Source organism: Carcharhinus amblyrhynchos, chromosome 28 (genome assembly GCF_965287045.1).
Source record: "Carcharhinus amblyrhynchos chromosome 28, sCarAmb.v2.hapA, whole genome shotgun sequence".
NCBI lineage: Eukaryota > Metazoa > Chordata > Chondrichthyes > Carcharhiniformes > Carcharhinidae > Carcharhinus > Carcharhinus amblyrhynchos.
In genome coordinates, this window is record NC_137351.1 from 30,183,695 (window position 1) to 30,208,290 (window position 24,596).

General features: G+C 42.4%; 1 protein-coding gene across 2 annotated transcripts in view; it reads left to right on the top strand.

Moving 5' to 3' along the window:
• efl1 (elongation factor like GTPase 1) overlaps positions 1 to 24,596 on the top strand; it is a 320,174-nt gene that overhangs the window by 13,537 nt on the left and 282,041 nt on the right. For both annotated transcript variants that reach the window (XM_080214115.1, XM_080214114.1), the window contains exons 3-7: positions 1,343 to 1,410; positions 5,315 to 5,399; positions 6,861 to 6,994; positions 7,645 to 7,782; positions 20,529 to 20,743. In XM_080214115.1, the coding sequence (XP_080070241.1) occupies positions 1,343 to 1,410; positions 5,315 to 5,399; positions 6,861 to 6,994; positions 7,645 to 7,782; positions 20,529 to 20,743 (640 nt within the window). The remainder of the gene's footprint in view (positions 1 to 1,342; positions 1,411 to 5,314; positions 5,400 to 6,860; positions 6,995 to 7,644; positions 7,783 to 20,528; positions 20,744 to 24,596) is intronic.

Below are 24,596 nucleotides of genomic sequence, written 5' to 3' on the forward strand. Positions count from 1 at the left end.
GTTACGCCGTTGTTTAAGAAGGGTGGCAGGCAAAAGGCAGGGAATTATAGGCCGGTTAGTTTAACGTCTGTTGTAGGTAAAATGTTAGAATCCGTCATCAAGGAGGAAATAGCGAGGCATCTTGAGGGGAATTGCTTGATAGAGCAGACGCAGCACGGTTTCGTTAAGGGGAAGACAAATTTATTGGAGTTCTATGAGGATGTGTCTAGGGCAGTGGATAGAGGAGAGCCGGTGGATGTGGTCTTTCTTGATTTTCAGAAGGCGTTTGACAAGGTACCTCACAAGAGGTTATTGCAGAAGGTAAGGGGGCATGGAGTTGGGGGTAAGGTGTTAGCGTGGATAGAGGATTGGTTGTCAAATAGGAGGCAGAGAGTGGGGTTAATGGTGCAGGTGGTCAGGAAGGCGAATGGGATGCTGGCCTTCATCGCGAGGGGAATTGAATATAAAAGTAGGGAGGTCTTGCTGCAGCTGTATAGGGCATTGGTGATGCCGCAGCTGGAGTACTGTGTGCAGTTTTGGACGCCGCACTTACGCAAGGATATTTTGGCCTTGGAGGGAGTGCAGAGGAGGTTTACTAGGCTGATGCCGGAGTTGAGGGGATTGAGCTATGAGGAGAGGCTGAATAAACTAGGCTTGTACTCGTTAGAGTTTAGAAGAATGAGGGGAGATCTCATTGAGACGTATAAGATGATGAATGGGATGGATAGGACAGAGGTGGAGAGACTCTTCCCGCTCAGAAAGGACAGTAGGACTAGGGGGCACAGCCTCAAGATAAAGGGGGAGCGGTTTAGAACGGAGTTGAGGAAGAACTTCTTCACTCAAAGGGTGGTGAATCTCTGGAATTCTCTGCCCGTTGAAGTGGTGGAGGCTGCCTCGCTAAATATTTTTAAGACGCGGGTTGATAGGTTTTTGATAAGCGAGGGGATTAAGGGTTATGGGGAGAGGGTGGGAATGTGGAACTGAGCCACGACAGATCAGCCATGATCTTATTGAATGGCGGGGCAGGCTTGAGGGGCTAGATGGCCTACTCCTCGTATTTCTTATGTTGTGTTCTTAATGTTTGAAGAATTTCATCCAGCGAATAGTTTTTAGCAATATATGTACCACTAATGCAAATCTCCATCATAAGAGTTGAGTAGTATACAATAGGGAATCCACTTGTTCATAATATGTGAACATTTCTCATTTTAGCTGTTTCTTTTCCCTGCGGTCACTATTAACACTACCTGATTGTGGAAGTAGAATTGTTTTTCTGCTGTGCATTGTAGGTAAATGATATGATTGACTCTGTAATCTGTGAAAAGTTTTTGTATCTAAAATGAACTGTCCTCTATATCCTTAGGAAAGACCACCTTGGCTGACAGCCTTATTGCTAGCAATGGGATCATTTCTAATCGGCTTGCAGGAAAGGTAAGCTGTTAACAAAATAGGCATGCTATACTTCCAAATCACTTTGAAATTAATAGAATTTAAAGAAGTGCTTTCTGATATTTCTACTTTATCATGGAGCCCTTCTGAAGTATATTGTTGTCATGGTATTTGGGTATTACTGTCAGGCCTGCTTTTGTTGCCCATCCCTAATTGCCCTTGAGAAGGAATTGGTGAGCCACTGCCTTGAATAACTGCCGTCCAACTGGTGCAGGTACAAGGCATGGATGTTGAACCTGCTCCACCATTCAAAACAAACATAGTTGAGCTAGGCTTCAATCCTATTTTCCTGCCTGTGCTCATATCCCTTGATTCCCTGAAAGACCAAAGATTCATAACCCTTTGAGTGAAGTAAGTTTTCCTCAACTCAGCCCAAATGATCAGCTCTTTACCCTGAGATTTTACCCTCATGTTTTAGATTCTCCTGTCAGCTGAAACAACCTCTTCACCCTATCAAGCCTCGTCAGAATTTTGTAGGTTACAATGGGACAGCTTGTGATCTTTGGGCCTAGATGGATCATCCCTACAGCATTTCTGGCTGAAGATGGTTGCAAATACTTCAGTCATGTCTTTTGCACTAACATGCTGGCTCCACCACCATTCATAATTGGATGTAGCAGGACTGCAGAGTTTTGATCTGATTCAGTGGTTGTGAGATCACTTAGCCAAGTCTGTTGCATGCTGCTTCTGCTGTTTAGCATGCAAGCAGTCTTGTGTAATAGCTCCACAAAGTTGACACTTCATTTGTATGTATGCATGCTGCTGCTGCTGGCATATTCTCCTGATCTTTTAATTGAACCCTTGTCTGATGGGAATTGTGGATTGAGGGATATGCTGGACCATGAGGTTATGGATTGTGGTTGAATACAATTCTGACCAACGATGCCTAATGTTGAGTTGCTAGACCTGCTCCAAGTCTATCTGATGTAGCACGGTGGTAGTATCACACAGCAGGATGGAAGGTATCTTCAGTGTGAAAATGGACGATTCTGTGATGCTCACACTTACTGTCATGGACAGATGCCTCTGTGACAGGTTGGTGAGGACAAGGTCTTGTAGATTTTTTTTCTTTTAGTGATTCTTCCACCATCTGGCACAGACCCTAGTCTGGCAACTATATCCTTCATAATTTTACCAGCTTTATCAGCGTGGAGGATTTTGCAAACTCAATGGACGTTGTGGTTAAATATGCTGAAGCTGCAGCCTGGTGATCCATCCCTTTTTATTCCTTCTGTTGTGATTTGTTAGAACTGAACTAAGCTTTGTCAGAGAGCAGTTAAGACTCAGCCAAGTGGCCCATCAAGCCTCCACCAACAACAATCCCAGGACCCAACCCTGTAACCTCACATATTTACCCTGCTAATCTCCCTGACACTTGAGTCAATTTATCATGGCCAATCAACTTAACCTGCACATCTTTGGACTGTGGGAGGAAACCGGAGCACTCGGAGGAAACCAACAAAGATATGGGGAGAAAGTGCAAACTCTCGAGGCTGGAATTGAACCTGGGACTCTGGTGTTGTGAGGCAGCAGTGCTAACCACCATGCTACTGTGCTGCCCCATAGTATTCCCATATATGTACTGCCCTTGTCCCTTGTTAGTTTTGTGGTCACCAATACTGAGGTTAGTTTTCAATTCCAGATTTATTAAATATTTGAATCAATTAATTAATTCTGGATTACTAATTCAGTGATATTAACACTGCCCCAGCTTCTCCCCATTCCTGCACTGTTGTGGAGACCACTGCTATTTTTTTGTGATGCATCTATTGTCTGTGAATATAGGTTCGCATAAAAAAAAAACAGATTTTCAAGTTCCTAACCTGCCGGGAGTTGATGCTCCTGTGACGCTTCTTTATGCACAGTAATTAGTCTCACAACACCAGGTTAAAGTCCAACAGGTTTATTTGGTAGCACGAGCTTTTGGAACACCACTCCTTCATCAGGTCAGTTTCTTTATGCATTAGCAGAAAGCACGGATTGGGAAAATCTACATCTGGTGATATCACATTATTGTCCTTTTGAAAAGTTGGTTTGATTTTGCTACATACAGCAACATTTAGTTAATGTTTTTACCAGCTCTACTATTGAAAACTCAACTTGTTAGGAATCTGTATGCCCAACCCAACAGAATCTTGGGCCTATTTACACCAATTTAAAAAAGGCTTGACTTTTTAATAGCACCTTTCATTTCTCAAACACTTTAAAGCCAGTGAAGTAATTTTGAAGTGTCATAACATGGGAAAGCAACAGCTAATTTGCATGCAGCCAGTCCCCACTAACAGCACTGCCAAAATGGCCAGGTAATTCTGTTGTAACTATGTTGGTTGAGGGATAAATTTGAACAGGACAGCAGAGTGCATTTCCTAAATCATCTTCAAAAAGTGCACCATGAGTTTTTTTGTGCTCACTGACAGGTTTTAAATTTTCTTTTGAAAAAAAGCAGTTCCAGTATTGAAGCATTCCTTCAGTACTCCACTGGGATTTCTGCTCAGATTTTGTGCACAAGCTTGATACTTTATACATATACCATAAATATATTTAGCAATAACATTTATAGAAGTACATTCTGTGACCAGTCAAAGTTGACATTACGTTAAGGTACACACCAAATCAGTTTCTTTTAATACTGCATGTTATTCATTGCACTTGCAATAATAGTTAATAAGTACAAGTTTCGTTACATGTCAAACATACAGCACACGTGGATAGCTTCCTTGCAGCATTGATCACAAAGTTTCTGCTACATTTTGGAAGAAGCATAACAGATAAAATGCACATTCCTACACAAAAATAGTGATAAAAATGAGGAGAACCATCCCTACTCTGTTAGTACTTCCTAGCAGCCAATTCAGAGCCGTATTGGTGCACACCAGGGTACCTAACTATCTTTACACAACAAGGACATGGTAGTTGACTGGCAGAGTGAGGTGGGACTAAGGCACTTGGCAGACTTTACAGGGATTTCTCTTAATTCATAGTTGCTTTTATTATTTTTTATTTTGTGAATCATATCGTACTAAGTATTTTGTTTCAATGTTAAAGTTTATTTTATTGTCACAAGTAAGCTTATATCAACACTGCAATTAAGTTACTGTGAAAATCCCCTAGTTGCCACACTCCGGCGTTTGTTAGGTGCACTGAGGGAGAATTTAGCATACCAGTGCACCTAACCAGCATGTCTTTTGGACTATGGGAGGAAGCCTACACAGACACGGGAAGAACATGCAAGTTCCACACAGATGGTGCTGGGAATCGAACCCAGGTGCCTGGAGTTATGAGGCAGCAGTGCTAACCACAGTGCCATCCATAATGTTACTTGCATTTTATTATTTGAAGGGATCTAAAAATCTTAAAATATATTTTTGTATCAATGTGATATCTTAAAATCTAATATTTGATATCATGCATTGAGGTTTTGGACCACATTTATAATAGCTAGACGTTAACTGAGCCTGTCCTTATAAAGTTGTGTTACTCCCTGTGGGGAAGTTGTATATTTATGTCCTGAGGTCAGTTAGAGGCTGATTATTATTCTTGGAATTTTAAAAAAAATTTGTGGCTGCTTCCCCCTCTCATTCTTGCAACAAACTTGTAAATTATCTTAAAAACAGTAGAAAAATTGTACATATTTTTCCCCTTTTTTGTATACTTCAATGTAAGACTTTTGAATTGTGGTTTGTTGGTATTCTATTCAAAATGTGGAATCTGGAGGGTGATGGATAACCTCAAAACATCCAAATAGGTAGACCTGGTTATGTGTTGTAATGTGACTGTTTCATAGAAATTGCAGTGGTACCTTGTGGAAAGAGTAAATTGCCAGTTTATATTGTACATTTGTTGTACAACATTGAATGTAGTAAATTCATTGTATATTTCTATGTAGTTGCGGTACATGGACAGCCGAGAGGATGAGCAGCTCCGAGGAATCACAATGAAATCCAGTTCCATATCATTGCACTTCAGTATGGGTAAGTAATCTCAAAGACTCACAACCCATAGGATCCCAGAATCAAACATTGCACAAGGAGGCAATTTGATCCATTGTGTCTATTCTGGATCTTTGCAAGATCATCCAGTCAGTCCCACTCACCTTCTTGCCCATTGCTGCGCGCACTTTTCCTCCTTGAGTATTTATCTACCCTGTGGATAATTTATTTAAATTGCTGTTTTAGCATTGTTTAATATCTAGAGAATCAGTTGGTTTGGTGACTTGAAATATGGTGTAGCTGTTTTCACACTTTCATACTCTTTCATTGGAGATAGCCTTGTAAATTAGTGGAATAATTCATTGTCACAAAAACATATCAGAGAAATCTAAGAAATTGTGATATTTTCTGTTCGTCATGCTCTGGTTATATTTTTAAACTGTCGGGAGGATAATTAAGGCAAGAGACAGAGTGACTGTGAATCTAAACACTGCATTGATATGTTAACGAGCTGAGCAAGACTGCAAACAGATGTTTACCTAAGGCAATTTAGTAAGAGTGGGCACAAACATGAATAGATTTGAATGGGTTAGGATTCAAAGGATAAGATGTACAAGTATGAAAGAAAGGTGTCATAGTGAAGTTGGACAAAATCCCCTAGTCTCTGTGCTCCGGCACCTGTTTGGGTATACTGAGGGAGAATTTTTAGCATGGCCAATTCCTCTCACTGGCACACCTTTGGACTGTGGGAGGAAACTGGAACACTGGGAGGAAACCCATGCAGACACATGGAGAACGTGCAAACTCCACACACACACACACACACACACACACACACACACACACAGACCTAAGCCAGGAATCGACCCCAGGTCCCTGGCGCTGTGAGGCAGCAGAGTAACCACTGTGCCACCCCATTTACCATCAATTGTGCCCTTAACAACAGGCAGTTTAACAGTCTGAAAGACTGCGCCATTAATGAACATTCATTATTAATTCCAAAAGCAGATGAAAGAATTTTGCGTACTATTCGATCAAACCCCTTCAAAATTAAAAAACAAACCTCCTATTAAATCCCTTATTCCCCTTCACTGCTTCATGAAAACAGTGCACGTATCTAAATAAAGCTTCTCTCCTGAATGTTTTTCTTAAAATTAAGGTCATTATCCTGGGGGGAGAAAGTAATTCTGAGGAGTTCACCTGTTCATCAATACATCGTATGATAAACTGAGATGGTAGATCTGAAGAGGAACTCTCCCCAAAAAAAAATCAGATTAGCCAAGAATGAGTGATTGCATAAGTCCTGGCAGTTGTTTTATGGATGCAATGAATGGTTGGAATCCAAACTAAAGCTGGAAAATCATCATTTTAAACTTCAAAACATGGAAGCTTAACTTAAGATTAATGGATACTAAGTTGTACCCTGATGATGATTAGTAAAAATGGTCTGTGAATGTTGTTATTTGTTGACATTTTGATAACTTGATGTTCCTTGTTTCACAGATAATCAAGAATACCTAATCAATATGATAGATTCTCCTGGCCATGTGGATTTTTCCTCTGAAGTATCAACTGCTGTACGCGTGTGTGATGGTGCTGTTGTCATGGTCGATGTTGTTGAAGGTGTTTGTCCCCAGGTAATCGATAGGAACAAATAAACCTTAACCATGGCAACTTTAAAATTACAGTAAATAGTTATTGGGGTATCAGTGCCTTCATTGCGAAGGACATTTGGCTAAGGGCATTTCTTAATACAGTTGCGTCAAATTTTTTTTTGCCCAAATTAGTTCTTAATTTCACTGGCACTATTATTCGGGTGACATGGTGGCACAATACTTAGCATTGATGCCTCACAGTGCTAGGGACCCCGTTCAGCTCCAGCTCTGAGTGACTGTGTGGAGCTTGCACATTCTTCCTGTGCCTGTGTGGGTTTCCTCCAAGTGTTCTGGTTTCCCTCCACAGTCCAAAGATGTGCAGATTGGGTAGATTGGCCATGCTAAATTGCCTCTTAGTGTCAGGGAAATTAGCAGGATAAATACATGAGGGTTAGGGAATAGAGCCTGAATGGGATTGTTGACGCTACATACTCAATGGGCCGAACGGCCTCTTTCTGTGCTGTAGGGATTCTATGATTCTAATGTTCTTTCAGCAGATTTTGCAATTAACTAGAGTAAGAAGAATGCATCACCATGATTTTAATACTGAAATAGCAACCAATTAATTTGCTGTGAATGCTGCATTAATTCTTCCCAAATGACAATCAACAAAAGTGTTGTTTCATTTTCAGACACAGGCAGTGTTACGCCAGGCTTGGTTGGAAAACATTCGTCCTGTTTTAGTCATTAACAAAATAGACCGACTGATAATTGAGCTAAAGTTGACTCCACTTGAAGCCTATATTCACTTGCAAAAGATTCTAGAGCAGGTAAGAACAAGTCGCTGATAATATTCTGTTGAAAATTTATTTTTGCACAATTTCCATTCCCAGGAATAATTCCTTTTATTCCTCTTCCTGCTTCTGGTCTTCTGTGCCCTCACACTGTAGTGGGATGCGGAAGATTAATTTGCTTTGTAGGAGAGGTGATGGCCTAGTGGTGTTATCACTAGACTATTAATCCAGAAACCAGCTAATATTCTGGGCCGCTGGATTCGAATCCTGCCGTGGCAGATGGTGGAATTCGAATTCAATTCATAAAAATAATCTGGAACTAAGAATATACTGATGACCATGAAACCATTGCCGTGGTTTCATGGTTACCAGTAGATGACCATGAAACCTGCTTCGCTAATGTCCTTTAGGAAAGGAAATCTGCCATCCTTACCTGGTCTGGCCTACATGTGACTCCAGAGCCACAGTAATGTGGTTGACTCTGAACTGCCTTCTGAACCAGGGCAAATAGGGGTGGATAATAAATGCTGGCTAGCCGGTGATGCCCATGTCCCACGAATGAATAAAAAAAATGTATCTCACTCAAAATTTATTAGAAATTTCAAAAGAATTGATTCCAAAAATGCGCTTCGAATAAGATATTTATTGTGGTTGAAGCTGAAGATAAAAGCTCCTGCTTCCTTTTTTTTTTGCAGACTTTTATTCATTGTTTCACTGAAAACATTTCATTTCTTTACTGACATCTGAAAAGACCGTTATCCAGAGTAAGGGAAAGGGTAAGAGCACTTTGAATGGAGGGCAGTTTGATGTCCAGGACATTCGTTGTTGTAATTGACAAACTTCAGAACTGAGGCAGGAAAAGGAGACTTGGGTTTGGGACCATTCTTCTCTAGCCAGAAGTAGCCAGTAAAGCAGCTGCAGTGGCTGGTCTTCTACACTCTGTGGTGCCCCCTAAGCATCCAAAGAGTCATAGAATCCCTACAGTGTAGAAGGAGGCCATTTGGTCCATTGAGCCTGCACCAACAATCCCACCCAGGTCTTATTCCCGTAACCCCATGTATTTACCCTACTAATCCCCTGACACAAATGGCCAATTTAGCATTGCTAATCAACCTAACCTGCGCATCTCTAATTCCCACCTCACCCTCCAAATTATCTGCTTGCTCCAGACGCGTGATGATCCAGTGTCTTCAGCTGTCAAGGCCCTATATTCTTGAATTCCTGCCCTTAAACCTCTCTGCCTCGCCTTCTTACTTTAAGATACTCTTAAAACCTGTCTTTTTTTTTTCAAGTCAGCCCAAAAATGATTCTTTAGGCTCAAAGTACAATTTTGTTTTATAATACTCCTGTGAATGTTTTATCACATTAAAGGAGCTGTATGAATATGTTGTTCGTTGTTGGAGCTAGAGACTGGAGTTACTTGGGGCAGGCATAACGGTCTTGGAAGATGTCTGGAATGGTGACCATGGAGAGGGTCGAGAGATAAGTCTGAGAACTCTTGGCACAGAGTGTTGGAATGTGGGGGGGAGGGGGGAGGCATGAACACCATGCAGAGTGGAGAATTAGCACTCATGGGGAGCATGGAGCTTCTTGTGGCCAGGAGGAGTCACAGCATCTGTGGGTCAGATCAGGTTCTAGCAGGAAACAACAAAGCAATGTCTGAAATGGCTGTACTTGGTGCCAGTCCAGCTGCCAACCTGGAATGAATACAACACTACAAATTGCAGCTTGCCATAACTGCTACAGGCTTGACTGACTGGATGGCGGTGCCCATAAGGGAAAAGGGAGACAGAACCAACACAGATTACTGTTGGCTCATGAATATCACTTCCAATATGGGTAAAATACTGGAATTTAATCCTGATTCAGTAAATCTGAGGACAATATTTACAATAATAACATGTGTATCAAAGATTGTTTGATGGTGCTCCTGTGAAGTGCCTTGGAATGTTTTACTGTGATAAAGGTGCTATTTAAATGCAAACTGTTGTAAAAGGCAGGCTCCATGCATTCAGTACGGGATGATCCTGCCTAGACAACTTTCCTGAGGGAGTGGGAAAATGAATTGTGGCGAACTCTTCAATGTGGTTTGTGTACTTGGACTTCCAAAGACACCTAACGAAAATTCCCACACAAAACTCAGGTTCTGGATAAACTGTGGGAATGGTTGAAAGATATTGACTGTAGGATAGAACACAGAGCATTTATTAGAGGAGATGGGTGTTCGGACAGCTACTGGTTAACATTTTCATAAATGACTGATTCGTGTAGTGGTTAAATTTGCCAACGACGCCAAAGTAGGATCAGAGGTGGAATTGGAGGAGGCAGTTCAGAAGTTGGAGTGATTTCCATAAAATAAATGGATGTAGGGTTTGAACCCCACTCTAGACAATCCTAGTAAATGGAGACCAGAATATAATCTTGAAGAACTGTTTTCATATTTAGCAAGGTATGTTTCGTAATCAGAAGGGGTGACCATTGACTGAGTGATGTTTCTGAGTCAGAAGGGTTGTGCTTAGGCACTATACCAGACATCTTCAGTAGGTGGAGTGCCCACTGTAATACTGGTTTAACACCTAGGGTGGAATTTTACTGTCCTGCCCACCATGGGAATTTTAGCACGTAGAAACAGACCTTGCAGAGGTCCGCTGGCCTGGGTGGGATTTTCCGGTCTTGGGGCGAGTGGTCAGAAAATCCAGTCGCTAGTGTGCATGCCACAGCACTATGCATGTGGGTGGTTTCTCCCTTTCGTGAAAGAAAGTGTTTGGGAATCTTTAATGGCAGTTGCAACTCATCTAAGAAAAGACATAAAATATGAGGAAGGCAATAGTAATCCACTTCAGTTACTCTTCCTCTAGTAATTGGCTCAAGGATTTCATAGGTGGGATTGATAGTTCAAACTTGGACAAAAGTGAACTTGGAATCTTCGGCTCGTTGTTACCAACCAGCAATCAGCCAAACCAGCAGAGCTTTACAATTACAAGGGGCACAAGTTCAAGATAAGGAGGGAAAGGTTCAGTGGAGATGTGTGGGAAATTTTTTTACGTAGAGGTTAGTATGGACCTGAAATGCACTGCTAAGTGAGGCGGTTGAGGCAGACGCATTTGCGACTTTTAGGATTTATCTGGACAGACAGGATGAGCAGACAGGGATTAGAAGAGTATAAACAGTTGGTCTAGATGGGACAATATGTTTGGCACAGTCTTTCAAGGGCCAAAGGACCTGTTCCTGTGCTGTACTATTCTTTGTTTATGTAAGAACAGAAGAACTAGGAGCAGGAGTAGGCTATCTAGCCCCTCGAGCCTGCTCCGCCATTCACAAGATCGTGGCGATCTTTTTTGTGTACTCAGCTCCACTTACCTGCCCGCTCACCATAACCCTTAATTCCTTTACTGTTCAAAAATTTATCTATCCTTGCCTAAAAAACATTCAATGAAATGGCCTCAACTGCTTCAGTGGGCAGAGAATTCCACAGATTCACAATCCTTTGGATGGAAAAGTTCCTCCTCAACTCAGTCCTGAATCTGTTTCCCCTTATTTTGAGGCTATGCCCCCTAGTTCTAGTTTCACCTGCCAGTGGAAGCACATTCCCTGCTTCTATCTGATCTATTCCCTTCATAATCTTATGTTTCTACAAGATCGCGCCTCATTCTTCTGAATTCCAATGAGTATAGCCCCAGTCTACTCAGTTTCTCCTCATAAGCCAATCTTTTCAACTCCAGAATCAATCTAGTGAATCTCTTCTTCACCCCCTCCAGAGCCAGTATATCGTTTCTCAAGTAAGGACTGTACACAGTACTCCAGATGTAACCTCACCAGCATCTTATACAGCTGCAACATAATCTCGCTGTTTTTAAACTCCATCCCTCTCGCAATGAAGGACAAAATTCCATTTGTCGTCTTAATTACCTGCTGCACCTGCAAACCAACTCCTTGTGATTCTTGCACAAGGACTCACAGGTCCCCCTGCACAGCAGCATACTGCAATTTTTTACCATTTAAATAATAGTCCATTTTACTGTTATTCCTACCAAAATGGATGACCTCACATATACCAACATTTACTCCATCTGCCAGACCGTCGCCCACTTGCTTAGACTATCTATATCCCTTTGCGGACTTTCAGCATCCTCTGCACACCTTGCTTTGCCAATCATCTTAGTGATATTTGCGAATTTTGACACACTACACTTGGTTCCCAACTCCAGATCATCTATGTAAGTCGTAAACAATTGCGGTCCTAACACTGATCCCTGAGGCACACCATTAGTCACTGATCACCAACCAGAAAAACACCCATTTATCCTCACTCTTTACCCTCAAAGTACGGAGTAAAAGGCTGATGGAATGAAACAGGGAAAGAGGCTTTAATGTTTTTTCTGCTAATGCAGAGAAAAGACATAAATGGAAGCTCGAGGTGAACGTGCCTGTAAATAGATTTTATTTCAGCTTTTATTCGTCATCAAGCATCCTTTCATAAAATTCTAGTAATTGGCACTCACTCGTGGACTCACAGTTAACCAATCCTCTATCCACGCTAATACATTACCTGTAACATTGTGCATCTTTATTTTCTGTAGCAGTCTTTCGTGCGGCACCTAGTCAAATAACTTCTGGCAATCCAGATACATCACATTCATAGGTTCTCTGTTGTCTACTGCACATGTAATGTTCTTAAAGAATTCCACCAAATTAGTCAAACATGACCCCTTTGTGAACCCATGCTGTGTCTTACCAATGGGACAATTTATATCCAGATGTCTTGCTATTTCTTCCTTGATGATAGATTCAAGCATTTTCTCCACCGCGATGTTAAGTGAACCGGCCTTTGGAATCTGCCTTATGTCTAACTCCTTTTTTTAAACAGTGGCACCACATTTGCAACAGCACAAATGTAACAGCACAATGGAACACAGGAGAAAGTTGCTGGTATTCAGTTCTTTTAGCCAGTGTACTTTAAATACTGTACCCAATTCTTGTCAGTGAAATAGTCAAGCACCAGAACGAGTGCAGTAAAAGCTTCAAGGCAGATGTCAAAGATGTGTGTGTGAGGAAACTTAGAGGAACTGGGACTTTTCAATTGGAAAGGATCCTTTGCGAGAATACCTTAAAAATATTCATACATTTACACCTTCCTCATCCTTAGCATGTCTCAAAACCATTTAATTAATTTTGAAATACTTTTGAACTTGTTCTGCAGAAAAGTGTGATAGCCGAATTGCATACATCAAGTTCCCATGAATAGTACTGAAATAAACAACAACTTAATCCGTTTTTGGTGGCATTAGTTAAGGTTTATATATTGGGCCAGTCAAAAGTACAAAGTATGCTTAATTTTAAAGAAAATGGAAAGGTTAAATCTGGAATATAATGTTACATCAAATCGCAATCCTAAGACAAGGAGGCACAGATTCAGACTAATAAAAGGCAAATTTATCACCTGTGTCAGCAATTTCTTCACATAAAGAGCGATCAAGATGTGAAATAGTCTGCCAGGGAGAGCTGTGGAAACAAAAATCGTGCAATCATTTGAGAAACAGTTGGATGCTGTGTTGCAGGAGAGTGATTTTTCGATATTTGTGGAGGAATAAATTAATATGGGTTGAATGACCTTCCCTAGCTCCAATCATCTTGTGATCGTTTGAATTTATGTAAATGAAAACATATTTAAAACAATTTACATACTTTTGTATTTTACAAAGAAAAGCCAGAGGCACAACTTCAATTATATAGTTACTGAAATAATAATGGAAACAGCAGCTGTCATTTGGTGATATTTGTGGACTGCATCAAAACTTGGAGGCTAAAGGGATAGAACTAGGAAAGCAGAAGAATTGGGGGAATGATTGCAAAATAAAAGGAGGAATAAGAAGAAAACTAAAAGTGGAAGCTGAAATTAAGAGAGTGAGAAAGAATACAGCAAAATTAAAAGGGAAATATGCTGACCAGCATTTTTGAAGTCAAAGTACGGAGTAAAAGGCTGAGGGAATGAAACAGGGAAAGAAGGCTTTAATGTTATTTTTGCTAATGCAGAGAAAAGGCATAAATGGAAGCTCGAGGTGAACATGCCTGTGAGTAGCTTTTATTTCAGCTTTTATTTGACATCAAGCAGCCTTTTATAAAATCCGAATAATTGGCACTCACTCGTGGACTCAACTGTCTAAGGAGTCGTATGGAGCAAGTGGTTCTGCAACACACACGTTAATTAGGTTGAACGCAGTCTTGAAACTGAAAACCACCTGCTGTAGAATGTATTTTTTCTCTGCTCTAAGTGATGAAAGAAGCATTAAAAAAAAATTTCGACAGGTGACTTACAGATGACGACAAAATTTGAGTTGTGCAGTGTCTGCCTGATCACCTTTGACTTGTGCGGGAGATGAACTTTTACATTACCCAGTACGAATTTGCTGGTTATTTGGTACTGGTGCCCTCTGGGGTTATGGAGCTGGCTCAGCACCCAGCAGTGTGTAGCATTCAAGAAGCAATAATGTTCAGTCTTCATAAGCTAACTGATCTGACCTGGAATTGTAATATGATAAACCAAAAAAAATGTTGTTTCAGACCCTGTTTAGTCATTAATTCAGCATTTTGGCTTTTCCAGTCTGTACTTTTGCAAAAAGAGAGACTAAACTGCTAAAATGTAATGCTTTATTGTGTACTTAGTGTAATTTGACCACAGATTGGCTTCATTTTATCTCGGAGTTGGGCAATGTAAAGATATTTTGCACATGGATCGTGAATTCTATTCAGTGGTTATAAATGGAAAGTTGCTTGCTACGTGGAACTTCTTTTTCTCTGGATTTATGGTTACCTGTAGGCAGTCTATCACCTGTTAATGTAAAAGAAGAAATAATTTGCATTTGAATAACAACTATCACATTCCAGAGATGTAAGATAGTGTTTCATAAGAACATAAGAAATAGGAGCAGGAGTAGGCCATCTAGCCCTTCGAGCCTGCCCCGCCATTCAATAAGATCATGGCTGATCTGTCGTGGCTCAGTTCCACTTTCCCGCCCTCTCCCCATAACCCTTAATCCCTTCTCTTATCAAAAACCCATCAACCCGCTTCTTAAAAATATTTAGCGAGGCAGCCTCCACCACTTCAACGGGCAGAGAATTCCAGAGATTCACCACCCTTTGAGTGAAGAAGTTCCTCCTCAACTCCGTTCTAAACCGCCTCCCCTTTATCTTGAGGCTGTGCCCCCTAGTCCTACTGTCTTTTTTGAGCGGGAAGAGTCTCTCCACCTCTATCCTATCCATCCCATTCATCATCTTATACGTCTCAATGAGATCTCCCCTCATTCTTCTAAACTCTAACGAGTACAAGCCTAGTTTATTCAGCCTCTCCTCATAGCTCAATCCCCTCAACTCCGGTATCAGCCTAGTAAACCTCCTCTGCACTCCCTCCAGGGCCAAAATATCCTTGCGCAGGTGCGGCGCCCAAAACTGCACACAGTACTCCAGCTGCGGCCTCACCAATGCCCTATACAGCTGCAGCAAGACCTCCCTACTTTTATATTCAATCCCCCTCGCTATGAAGGCCAGCATCCCATTCGCCTTCCTGACCACCTGCTGCACCTGCAAGCTGGGTTTTTGCGATTCATGCACAAGGACCCCGAGGTCCCTCTGCACCGTCGCCTGCTGCAGTTTTTCGCCACGTAAGTAATAGTCCTTCCTACCATTCTTCCTACCAAAGTGGACCACCTCACACTTGCCAACATTAAATTCCATTTGCCATTTCCTGGCCCATTCGCCCAGCCTATCTAGATCCTTCTGCAGACTCTCCACACCCTCCGCACAATTTGCCTTTCCCCCAATCTTGGTGTCATCAGCAAATTTCGACACCCTGCACTCGGTTCCCTCCTCCAGATCATCTATATAAATGGTAAATAGCTGAGGCCCCAGCACCGACCCCTGGGGCACCCCACTAGTCACCATCCGCCAATCCGAATAGCACCCATTGACCCCCACTCTCTGCCTCCTATTTGACAACCAATCCTCTATCCACGCTAACACCCTACCCCCAACTCCATGTCCCCTGACCTTCTGCAATAACCTCTTGTGAGGTACCTTGTCAAACGCCTTCTGAAAATCCAGAAAGACCACATCCACCGGCTCTCCTCTATCCACTGCCCTAGACACATCCTCATAGAACTCCAGTAAATTTGTCAGACACGACTTCCCTTTAATGAAACCGTGTTGCGTCCGCCCTATCAAGCAATTCCCTTCAAGATGCCTCGCAATTTCCTGCTTAATGATGGATTCTAACATTTTACCTACCACAGACGTTAAACTAACCGGCCTATAATTCCCCGCCTTTTGCCTGGCACCCTTCTTAAACAACAGCGTAACATTAGCCGTTTTCCAATCTTCCGGCACTTCCCCGGAATCCAGCGACGTCTGGAAAATAACCACCAAGGCATCCACTATCACCTCCGCCATTTCTTTCAGAACCCTCGGATGCATTCCATCCAGTCCTGGGGACTTGTCCACAATCAGCCCCTCCAGTCTGTCGAGCACCACCTCTCTAGTAACAGTAATGTCATTAAGACCCTCCATTCCTACCACCTTTCCATCGCTAACACCCGGCAAATTATTCACGTCCTCCTCCGTGAAGACAGAAACAAAAAAGTTATTCAAGACCTTCGCCATATCCCCATCCCCTACCACTAGCTCCCCTTTCTCATCCTCTAAAGGACCAACGTTCACCCTAGCCAGCCTCTTCCTTTCTATATATTTATAAAAACTCTTGCTATCCTTTTTTATATTAAGTGCTAGCCCAGCCTCATAGCTTCTCCTACCCTCCTTTATCAACTTCTTTGTCAATCTTTGTTGACATTTAAACCTTTCCCAATCCTCTTCTCGCCCACTGCTCTTAGCTACTCTAAATTCCTCCGCTTTTAATTTAACACTTTCCTTCACCTCCTTCGTTATCCACGGCTTATTACCTCTCTTCCTACTGTCCTTTTTAACCATCGGAATAAATTTCTGCTGAGCACCAAGAAAGATCTCCTTAAAGATCCTCCACTGCTCCTCAGCAGACCTACCTTCCAACACATTCCCCCAGTCCACATTCGCCAATTCTTCTCTCATCCTACCATACTCCCCTCTATTCAAACAAAGGACGCGCGTCCAGGAACCCACTTTCTCCTCCTCCATCTGCACCAGAAACTCCACCATACAATGATCACTCTCTCCAAGAGGATCCTTCACCGCAAGGTCCCTAATTCTACCCGCCTCATTACATAGCACCAGATCCAAGATAGCTTGCTCCCTCGTCGGCTCCAACACACACTGTTCAAGGAAATTATCCCGGCAGCATTCCAAGAACTCCTCCTCGAGCCCACCTCGTCCAACATGGGTCGACCAATCAATATGCAGATTGAAATCTCCCATAACTACTGCCGTCCCATTCCTGCACGCCGCACTTATTTGCGTGTTAACAGCCCGCCCCACCTCCAGATCATTATTCGGGGGCCTATAGACGACACCCACCAGCGTCTTCCTCCCTTTGCTGTTCCTAATCTCCACCCACAACGATTCCACGTTCTGCTCTTTGGCTCCGATATCATCCCTTGCTACCACCTTGATGCTGTCCTTAATCAGCAGAGCTACGCCACCCCCTCTTTCCTCCTGCCTATCCTTCCTAAACACTTGATAGCCCTGTACATTCATCTCCCAGTCCCTGTCACCTTGCAGCCACGTCTCTGTAATGGCCACCAGATCGTATCCATTTGTGTCGATCTGCGCCACCAGCTCATCCACTTTATTCCGAATGCTTCGTGCATTCAGATAAAGCGCTTTCATCCCAGCCTTCACCTGGACCCTATTTGCCGTAACGCCACCAATTGGGACATCCTTGGCCTCTTCCCTTACCTGTACCCTATCCTTAACTTTAGACCTCGTAGCGTCACCTACCCTCGCACCCTCCCCCCCCCTAATTAGTTTAAAGCCCTGTCTACAGTCCTCTTTACTCGATTCGCCAACACTCTGGTCCCAGCACGATTCAGACCAACCCCATCCCGCCCGAACAAGTCCCACCTACCCCAATACTGGTGCCAATGCCCCATAAATTCGAACCCATTCCTCCCACACCAATCCCTGAGCCACCCATTCACTTCCTTTATCCTGTCAATCCTACGCCCGTCTGCACTCAGTTCAGGCAGTAGCCCAGAGACGACCACCTTGTCGGTTCTACTTTTTAATTCCATTCCCAGCTTCTCATACTCCCTCTGCAGATCCTCAGTCCGCACTTTGCCTACGTCGCCGGCACCCACATGTACTACAACGACCGGGTTCTCACCCTCCCACTCCAGGTTCCTCTGCAGCCCAGCTGTGACATCCTGTACCCGAGCACCAGGCAGACAACACACCCTTCTGTGCACTTTGTCATTGTGACAAAGGACAGTGTCAATACTCTTCACCCCACTATCTCCAATCACTACTACGTTCCTTTTCCCCTTCTCTTTGCCTATGTCCTGCTGCATCACTGTACCGTGTGCAGTTTGCTCACCAACCTCACCTGCCTCGTCCTCTTCCAGACTGGAAGCAAGAACCTCAAACCTGTTATGCAGATTAAGAGGCTGAGGCCTCCGCTCCTCACCCCCCTTCCTCCTCCTCCCAGCAGCCCCCTTTTGTCCCTGACCCTTAGATTTAGCCAGTCTAGGGGCACCCTCTCTCCCCTTGATGAGCCTCAGTGTCTGTAGCTCAGAGGCCAGCTCATCCACCTTGAGCTGGAGCTCCTCCAGCAACCTGCACTTACCAATTGAAGTTTTTTTTTGGAATGCAGTTATTGTTATTTGGGAAAATGGAGCAGTTAGTTTCCACAAAGTTCCAGGAACACAAAATTATTGAGTGACCGGGTGTTCTTATGAGTAATGTTGGCCAGGACATTAGTGAACTCCTACTCTTGTTTGTATGATGCCATAGAAATATTTATCTCCACTTGCATTGGCAGAGTTGGTTTGATGTTTCATGTAAAGGATGGCATCTTCAATAATGCATCACTCCATCATTGAAGAAGCAGCCTGGACATGTTCATGTCTGTACTAGGGTTTGAACTCTGACCGTTCTATCATCTAATAGGTGCTCAGAATGCATGGAAAAATATAATCACTGCATTTGTATCTCTTTGGAGCGGACATTATTATTTATTAAGTTAATCATATTCTGCCAAATGTAGACCCACCATAGCAACTTGCATGAATAAAATTGGAGATTTTTTTGTATCAGAGTTATCAGTAGGAGCCATCTTAATTCACAAAGCCAGTCAAATCACTTGAATGGTTTTGTCTGATTTATTGGCCATATTGTTTTCTCAGGCAGGCAACCAACTGTTTACACCCAAAGTTCATTTGCTTTCAAACCTATTTGAGCCCCACCTTGGGTGCTCCCACTTTGGTTCCATCCTCACAATTGAATCTATTTCAATGCAACCTTAGTTCACTTTTTTCCCCAGTACAGGCTCCAGATTTTAGCTTCTGTTCGACTTGTCTATTTGGTAAATCATTTAGCTCATGGCTGGCATCCAAGTACAATATCACGGTGGGGGCAGGAGGTGGGGGGGGCGTTGGTGGTGTTCGCCAGTAGACATTCTATCAGCTTGGAGCAGCTTCTTTCGATTTGCAGCATAACTGAGTTAACTGGAGGTCCAAAGTGGAGCGGAACTGAAATAAAAGGTTGCTATTTTTACTAAAGAAATTAAGAAAAAATGTTGACTTGGGTTGGGCAAGGGTAGACTTTTCCCCCTGAAACCAATTCATGAGTATACTCAGATTGGTAACTGAATGAGCTGGCTGTTTGGGGAGAATGGCTTGTCTAATACTCCCACAGATGAAAGTAGAAATTAACTCACTCAGAAAATGAGTGCTTACAGAAAGGAGCAAGAGAAAAGTTAGGAGAATGAAAAGGCCATATTTGTTTATATATTTAACAAATCTGTATACTTCTGTACTTGGGATATTAGAGAATTTTGGTAATGACTAATTCTGAATGCTTTTCATGTACATTTCCATGGAAAATAATGGAATGTGTGTGGCTCAAGAAAAGTCAGGCTATGCTGTTATTTGTAGATAAAGTTTCCATTTAAGTATCTTTCACATCGCAAGATTAAAGCTGCCTTTTTTTGGCACTGTAGAAAGCACATGTGAAAATGTTGTCATGACCTTGAAGATCAAAGGGGGAATCTACGAAATGTCAGAGCAACGTAGCAGAGCCAGAGATCTGACCCAACAGGGATCCATCCCGATTTCCCCACAGTGCCAGGCAACAGGAGCAATAAGGAGCACAATTTGAGTATGAGGGCGGCATGGTGTACAGTGTTTGCACTGATACCTCACAGTACCAGGGACTTGGGTTTGATTCTAGCCACAGTCACCCCTTATGTGGAATTTGCACATTCTCCCTGTGTCTGCATGGGTTTCCTCCGGATGCTCCGGTTTCCTCGCATAGCCCAAAAATGTGCAAGTTAGATGAAGTGGACATGATAAATTACCTTTTGGTGTCAGGGGAATTAGCAGGGATTGCACGGTTAGGGCCTGGGTGGGATTGTGGTCGGTGCAGGATCAATGGGCCGAATGGCCTCCTTCAGCACTGTAGGGATTCTATAAATTCGTGATCCTGTGCTAGCTGTTTGACCCCAATAATATTGAAAGCCCAAAAATAATAATAGTGACATTTGCACTATTGTCAAACATCCTTTATTTTGTCTTCAAAATCTTTTGCTGAGAGTGGGAAATAATAAATTTGACAGTAGATTTATTTTGTTGTATGTAAACCTTCAGGTAAATGCCGTGACTGGGAGTCTGTTTACTTCAAAAGTATTGGAAGAGAGAGCGGAGATGGAAGTCACAGAAAAGTCAAGTTCAGATTCCAAGAGCACTGAACACTTCTATGACTGGAGTGCTGGCCTGGAAGAGACCGATGATTCGCATCTTTATTTTGCCCCTGATCAGGGAAATGTGGTTTTTGGAAGTGCTATTGATGGCTGGGGTTTCAGGTATGGAAGTCTTTCACATTGGCTTTTTTCTAGAAACGTAGAAACTCGACTGGAAAAAAATGGGGGTGCAAAATTCTGGGTGATTCCCACCCACCAGCCTCTCGCTGTGTCTCAGATGGAAAAACTGTTTAAGTCCATCTAGTGCTGTCCTAACTTTGTGACAAGTTGCTTGTCCAGTTTTGACATTGAAGACATCTTGGCTAAATGTCTCAACAACCTCTTGGTAAACTATTTTTAAAGAAAAGATGATAATGAAGTAATTATGTATTTGAATGTGTCATTAATTTATCTCTGAAAATCATAGAAACTCTACAGCGCCAGAAGTTGCCATTTGGCCCATCGAACCTGCACCAGTAACAATCCCACCCAGGCTCTATCCCCGTAACCCCATGTATTTACCTTGCTGGTTACCCTGACATTAAATGGCAATTTAGTGTGGCCAATCCACCTAAACTGCACATCTTTGGACTGTGGGAGGAAATTGGAGTTCTAGGAGGAAACTTATGCGGACACAGGAGGAGGTTGTGCAAACTCCACACAGACAGTGACCCGAGGTCGGTATTGAAGCCGGGTCCCTGATACTGAGGTAGCAAAGCTAGCCACTGTGCTGCCCAAATATACACTAAAAAATTAAATTTATATCTGTTCAGTTTTAATTTTTAGTTTTTTTTTTCATTTTTATTTATTGGTGTCACAAGTAGGCCTACATTAACAGTGCAATGGAGTTACTATGAAAATCCCCTAATTATCACTCCGAAGCCTGTTCAGGTTCACTGAGGGAGAATTTAGCATGGCCAGTGCACCTAACCAGCATGTCTTCCAGCATGTGTGTACATTGTAAATCCTTATTTGTTTATTCAAATAACGTTCATCAGGAAAAGAGGTAGAAATCATTGGGAAATGGTGCCACTTGGATCATAAATTCTATTCAGTAATTATAAGTGAAAAGTTGCTTGCTGTACTGGAACTCTTGATTTATGGTTACCTGTGAGCAGTCTACTACCTGTCTGTCTAAAAGAGGAAGTAAATTGCATTTGAACAACACCTATCATACCCCAGGATGTCAGATAGAGAGATTGAAATGATGGTGCTACAGTCTGTCATCAATTAAACTTCATTGTTTAGAAGTCCTTGTTTTGGAAATGCACCTTATTTTTCCTCGCCTGTTGTCCATGCCCTAAGAAAAGAGTTCCTCTTTACTTAATGTATTTATGATTTTTAGTCATGCTTTTGTACTCTTCAGGTACTTTTGTCCGAATCATTGAATCCCTACAGTGCAGAAAGAGGCCATTGAGCCCACACCTACAACAATCTAACCCAGGCCCCATCCCTGCAACCCCATGCATTTACCTGCTTGCCCCCCGACACTAAGGGGCAATTTAGAATGGCCAATCAACCTAACCCGCACATCTTTGGACTATGGGAAGAAACCAGGGCACTTGGAGGAAACCCACGTAGACACAAGGAGAACATGCAAACTCCACACAGGCAGTGACCCAAGACTAGAATTGAATCCAGGTTCCTGGTACCATGAGGCAGCAGTGTTAACCACTGTGCCGCCTGAATGATGTATGAGTCAACTTTGTAACAGTGACTATGCTTCAGAACACAAACCTATTCAATGTGGCACCTAAGGATGTGATGAGACACATTATAAACATTACTTTCTTTCCTTTGTTTATTCAGTAGCCAAGATCTTATGGCATTGTACTTACTGGCTTTGCTGCCCACTGAGTTCAGCTGATATGTCCAGAAAATGTGCTTTGAGTTTGAAGTGCAAGGGGGCTTTAGAACTGGGATGGTGCTGGCAGGGAAGGATGAAACATACATATTGTATTTTTACAGTGAATCTGGAAATAATTGGGCCATGTCAAAATTCAAAACTTGTGCTTGAACTTGGTGAATTGGATATGTAAATTTGAGCATTAATCGTGCATGATATAACAGATTTGAATAATTCTGGAGTCTCAGCTGTGCAGCTGTCTGAAATTATTTGTGATGAAGTGCTTGCAGCTGGCCTAATTAACTTTGCCAATCAATTTTAATCTGTTAGGTCAATAGTTAGCTATGTTTCTTTGATTACACAAGTGTTTTTGTAATGAGTTGGTACATGTATATTCAAATTTCAGTAACATCATTGTTTTTCAATAACAAGAATGATCTGTCACTTCTCAAAAGAAAGTCTTGAGAAAGGTAGTATCCAGGTATAGACATTTGTTGTGTAGGGAAAGGAAGAGGGTAAAATTGATTGGAAATAATGGAGCTTGTGAAATGGAGAGAGTTGTGGTATTTGACTGCAATCAGCCCCAGCTCAGTGGTAGTACTATGGGACAGGTGGTTGTGGTTTTCTACCCCTTTTGAGGTGACACTCCAGTGCAGTACTGAAGGAGTGCTGCATTGTCAGGCTTGCTGCCTTTTTTGATGAGGTGTTAAATCAACGCTATTCTCAGGTGAATGAAAAATAAGCTATTGCACTGTTCAATGAAGAACAGAGAATTTCTCTGTGCCAACTTTGATTCACCAACTAACATCACTTAGGAGAAATAAAATGATCGGGTCACTTATCTTCTTGTTGTTTGCGGGGCATGATGAGCTCAGGCTGCTTGTTGTGTTTCCTTAAATTATAACAGTTATGATTACAGAAGTATTTAGTTGGCTGTGAAATGCTTTGGGACATTCTACGGTTTGAAAGTTTCTTTCCATGAGAATTAAGAGAGCTGCGATTGTCATACGCAATCCCAAACCGGCGAACCCGCACCCAACCTGAATAGCACTTTGTATGTTTGCACTGCAAATTTCACCAAATGTTTTGTCAATTTTGTGCACCACGTTTGTGGAGAAGAGAGGAAATTAACTTCAGGTAGTGTTTCCAATTGCAATGTGCCACCTGTGCCACAGTTGAAGGAACAACATTGATGGCACCTGATGCCTTCCAGCTGAGAAAAGGAAGAATGTGTGGGGAGTCAGGGCTGATGGGTGTGGTGTGTGAGGAGTGACCAGAAAATTGGGGACTGTCTGGTAAACTCTGAAATCCTGAAGCAAATTAATTAAGCTTTTAAATGACTACCCCTAATAAGACACTGAAATCCATTCTAAAATATTGAAGCTGGCAACCATCTATCAGGTTGTAATGTCAGAGAAACTAGTTATGAAAGGCACTCTGAATTTAAGAAATGTAGCTGTGAGAATTTTGTTTGGAAGCATGTAAAGCGGCAAAGCATTTTTTTAATACAATCATGGGACATGGGTTGTTGCCCTTGAGAATGCGGTGATGAACTGCCTTCTTGAATTGCTGCAGCCCACGTGCTTTGGGTTGACCCACAATGCCGTTAGGGAGGGAATCCCAGGATTTTGACCCAGCGAAGAAATGGTGATATATTTCCAAGTCTGGATGGCTTGGAGGGAAACTTATCAGTGATGTCTCCATGTGCCTGCTGTCCTTGTCCTTTTAGATGGAAGTGGTCATGGGTTTGGAAGGTGCTTTCTGAGGATCTTTGGTGAATTGCTGCAGTGCATCTCGCAGATAGTAGACACTGCTGCTGCTGAGCGTTGGCAGCACAGGGAATGAATGTTTGTGAATGTGGTGCCAATCAAGTGAGATGCTTTGCTCTGGATGGTGTCAACCTTCTTGAATGTTGTTGGAGTTGCATCCATCCAGGCAAGTGGAGAGCATTCCATCACACTTCTAATTTGTGCTTTGTTGATAGGCTTTGGGGAGTCAGGAGGTGAACTTTGGAGCTTTGCAGTTGGAATCAGCTGAGAATAGTGGTGCATCAAATAGAAGAGACTAATTGAAGCAGCTTGTATATTGCTGAAGAAAAGAGACACACTTTGGAAGCTTTTCATCTTGCAG